Source organism: Acanthamoeba castellanii, assembly GCF_000313135.1.
Source record: "Acanthamoeba castellanii str. Neff unplaced genomic scaffold scf7180000084622, whole genome shotgun sequence".
NCBI classification, from domain to species: Eukaryota; Discosea; order Longamoebia; family Acanthamoebidae; genus Acanthamoeba; species Acanthamoeba castellanii.
Genome location: NW_004457643.1, coordinates 17,286 through 20,471, shown reverse-complemented (window position 1 = coordinate 20,471; position 3,186 = coordinate 17,286). Strand labels below are relative to the sequence as shown.

Below are 3,186 nucleotides of genomic sequence, written 5' to 3'. Positions count from 1 at the left end.
CGATGGACATGACACTGTGACAATGGCGCGGCACGATTCCTTGCCGGGAACGAAAGCCGGCCAGGCTTCATGACGCCATCCGGGCCGTCGCCGTAGGAGCACCCCGGCGGCCTGCATCGTCTTGACACGACCATCGAGAAACTCCATCCACTGGACAAACTTGCCATCCCGCACGATCCCCAGGCAGGCGTCGTTGACCACCTGGCGCACACCAGTCTCACGTGAGTACGTCGAGAACTTTCAGTGCACGCTGACGTGGCCTGTTTTCCAGTCGATGATGATGCCATCCCACGGGCCCCGATTCTATTGGGTGTAGGATCCCACGGGATCATATCACACTCTCCACCGTGCCATTGCTCAAAAGAACAGGCGCTGCTGTTTGTTTATTTATGTTTCGACCCGGAGTCTCTTGGCGACGCTTGTGGAACCGAATCCGTTGGCGCCACGATCGGTGGCGTCCAGATCGCCCTCCACGATCTCAACCTCGGGCGTCACGATGCACTCCAGGATGAGCTGAGCGACGCAATCGCCCGAGGCAATGACAATGTCCTCATCGTTGTGGTTGAAGACGAGCGCTTTCACACCGCCACGATAACCGGCATCCACGACGCCGGCGCCAATGTCAATGCCCTTCTTCCAACCGAGACCCGATCGCGGTGCGATCCTCCCGTAGGTGCCGATCGGCACGGCGACGGCGATCCCGAGATCCATCAACTGCCGACCTCGCGCCCTCCTTCCCCGCGGACCTACTCTTCCAGCGCGTCAGCGTTTCCGACACTGCGCCGCCGCCGTCGTCGTTGGCGCCGTTGGCGTTGGAGCCTGCATCGAACACAGCACCAACAGCGGCAGCAGCTTTGTGAGCGACGGCAGCGTCACCCGCAGCGCGCGCCTCGCCGTTGTTGGACAAGTAAACTAAAATCCTCTCTTTTGATCAACACGCGACTGCAGAGGGAATCCCTACAGGCCAAGAGTCGCGTTGCGATCCCATCTGGCGATGGCCGACCGGAAGGCGTTGTTGACGTAGGGCTTGTAAGAGGCGATCAGATAGGACAAGCCGTCCTCGCTCACCGTCACCGAGGAGAGGTCTCGCTGGTTCGGGAAGACCCACGAGGGTGTTGCCAGGCTCGCTTCGGTGGGGTTGAAGCAGCTGAGGGCTAACAGATTGCCTGACGCTGTGTCCTTGACCAGCGCCCAAGTGTCATAGATGGCCTGGGTGTTGTGCAGGCGTAAGATAACGGATGGGTACTTGCGGGATGAACGCACCATGAACTCGGCCTTAGGATAAGCAAGGTCGCTGGAACACCTGAGGGTGACGTTGAGCGTGACGCGGGCGCTCCAGGGCTCGATGCACAGAAGGCGTTCTTCGGGAGTCTTCGACGCTAGCTGGACCAGTCTTCCGCACAGGCGCTGGTTGCCGGTCTTCCTGTCAACCGCGGTGCCGGAGTAGATGAAGGCTGAGGCCACCTGAGACGTGGTGGTCCATTTCCACAGGGCGGTGCCGAACTCGAGCGAGAAAGCCGTCACGACATTGATGAACGGAGCGCTGGGGGCAGTGCTCACCACCAGGAAGATGTCCTCGATGAAGGTGGAGATGTAGACCTGGTCGTAGCTGCCTACTTCTGGTATCCCCCACATGGGCTTGAGCGTGGACGGCTCGAGGCGCCTGACTGAGTTGGGCTCATATGTCGCGTGCAAGAGGATACCTCGTCGCTGCGCAGCGTAGAGGCCAGGATCACGGTCCCCGAAGAGTGGAGAGGTCCAATTGTAGGTCGCCGCTGGACTGTAGGGCGAGTAGATGGCAGCTTGGAGTCTCAGCAGGGAGTTCTGGTCGCCCCATCTCACCACGTAGAGCTGGTTCCAGCGGGACAGCTGCTGCGTCCCGGACCACTGCTTCCGACTGTTCGATGGCCTCACTGCCCCGTGTACTGCGACAATCTCCCCGGTCTGTTGTAAATAGACATTAAGAGAGTAATTATAATATAATAAAATAGAAGCCATAACCATCACCACGACTCATACGTGCCTTGGTGACGAGGACGACGAAACCTTCCCAAGTTGTATTGGAAGCCGAGCTGTCCTCTACAAAGTCAGCCACGAGCAGCCCGTTCTCCAACTGGCCGACTCGCACGAAGGGGGCGGTAAAGGTGTTGGACCGAATACCAGTGGAGTTCCACAGCAGCGTTCCATCGTCCACGTCCAAAGCCACCAATACCGACGCTTCGTCCACCACCCTATCCGCGATGAAGGTGACTACCTTCTGCCCCAGCGGATTCACTCTCGGAATGCCCAAGCCTGAGTCCAGCCTGCGGTACCACACTTGCTGCAGGGGGAATGCGCTTGTTGGAGCTGCGGTGATGGCGACTGCGAGATATGCCGCCACAAGTACCACTATGAGGGCAGCTGTGCGCTTCATGGTGCAAGAGAGGGACCAGGCAAGTGTGGCCAAAGGCAGCAGTCCGCTTAACACACCAGAGCGATTCTGATTATGCTGGTTCTCATTGTCGGGCGATCCTTCCCATTGGCAGAACAGACCCGGTCTATTCCCGCTTTAATTATATGTTGGGCTCTTTCGCCCTACTCATTGTTGGGCGATCCTTCCCATTGGCAGAACAGACCCGGTCTATTCCCACTTTTCGCGATGCAGCTCCACCTTCGCATCACCGCCGCCCGTGTAGGCTCACCAACGGGCCGCTCAACAGCACTGAAGAGATCGTACCCAGCATCCGTGGAGTGGGCCTGCCTAGGGGCGGTGGCGCCTTCTACCAGGAGCTTGATTCTGAGTGGCTGGTTCTGCTGTCGGTGTTGTCTGTGACCATCATAAAACCCCCTAAAAAAAGGACACCAGTTTCCCATTGTTTTAGTGCCATGGACGAGTACATACACACATTGCTTGTGAAGCGCACCTGCGCCAAATGTTTGTGGAAGTGCTCATGTGATGATTTGTACACCCTGTTCTGGAGTCAGTGGGGCGACAGCATCAATGTCCTGCAGGTGATCTCTCTCAATGATGACAATGAGTTTTGGAGCATTGAAGTGGCACCTGCATTTCTGGCCAATCTTGAACACTGGTGATCTGAGCACAAGAAGAACAACACGCTCAGATGGTGGTTGCCACTCCATGTTGAAGACAGCACCCAACTCAAGGAGCCTGTGAAGGCTGTGTGCTACATTGTGAATCCCATCAGG

At 57.6% G+C, this 3,186-nt stretch overlaps 3 protein-coding genes across 3 annotated transcripts; all 3 read right to left on the bottom strand.

Annotated features, from left to right (window-relative positions):
• Nucleotides 1-9: 9 nt before the first annotated feature.
• On the bottom strand, nucleotides 10-287 carry ACA1_359780 (uncharacterized protein; the record flags this gene model as incomplete). The annotated part of the gene is given in 2 exon segments (XM_004352404.1): nucleotides 10-201; nucleotides 213-287. Coding segments are annotated over 2 exon segments (267 nt in total), but the record flags the coding sequence as incomplete, so codon positions are not given.
• Nucleotides 288-387: 100 nt separating this feature from the next.
• Nucleotides 388-711, bottom strand: ACA1_359770 (deoxyuridine 5'triphosphate nucleotidohydrolase; the record flags this gene model as incomplete). The annotated part of the gene is made up of 1 exon (XM_004352402.1): nucleotides 388-711. One exon carries the CDS (start codon nucleotides 709-711, stop codon nucleotides 388-390), a length of 324 nt encoding a protein of 107 aa, XP_004352454.1.
• A 246-nt stretch (nucleotides 712-957) lies between these two features.
• ACA1_359760 (uncharacterized protein) lies at nucleotides 958-2,413 on the bottom strand (the record flags this gene model as incomplete). Its single annotated transcript, XM_004352400.1, has 3 exons — nucleotides 958-1,913; nucleotides 2,020-2,320; nucleotides 2,387-2,413. The coding sequence occupies 3 exons, from the start codon at nucleotides 2,411-2,413 to the stop codon at nucleotides 958-960; spliced, it is 1,284 nt and encodes a 427-aa protein (XP_004352452.1).
• Between the last annotated feature and the right edge of the window lie 773 nt (nucleotides 2,414-3,186).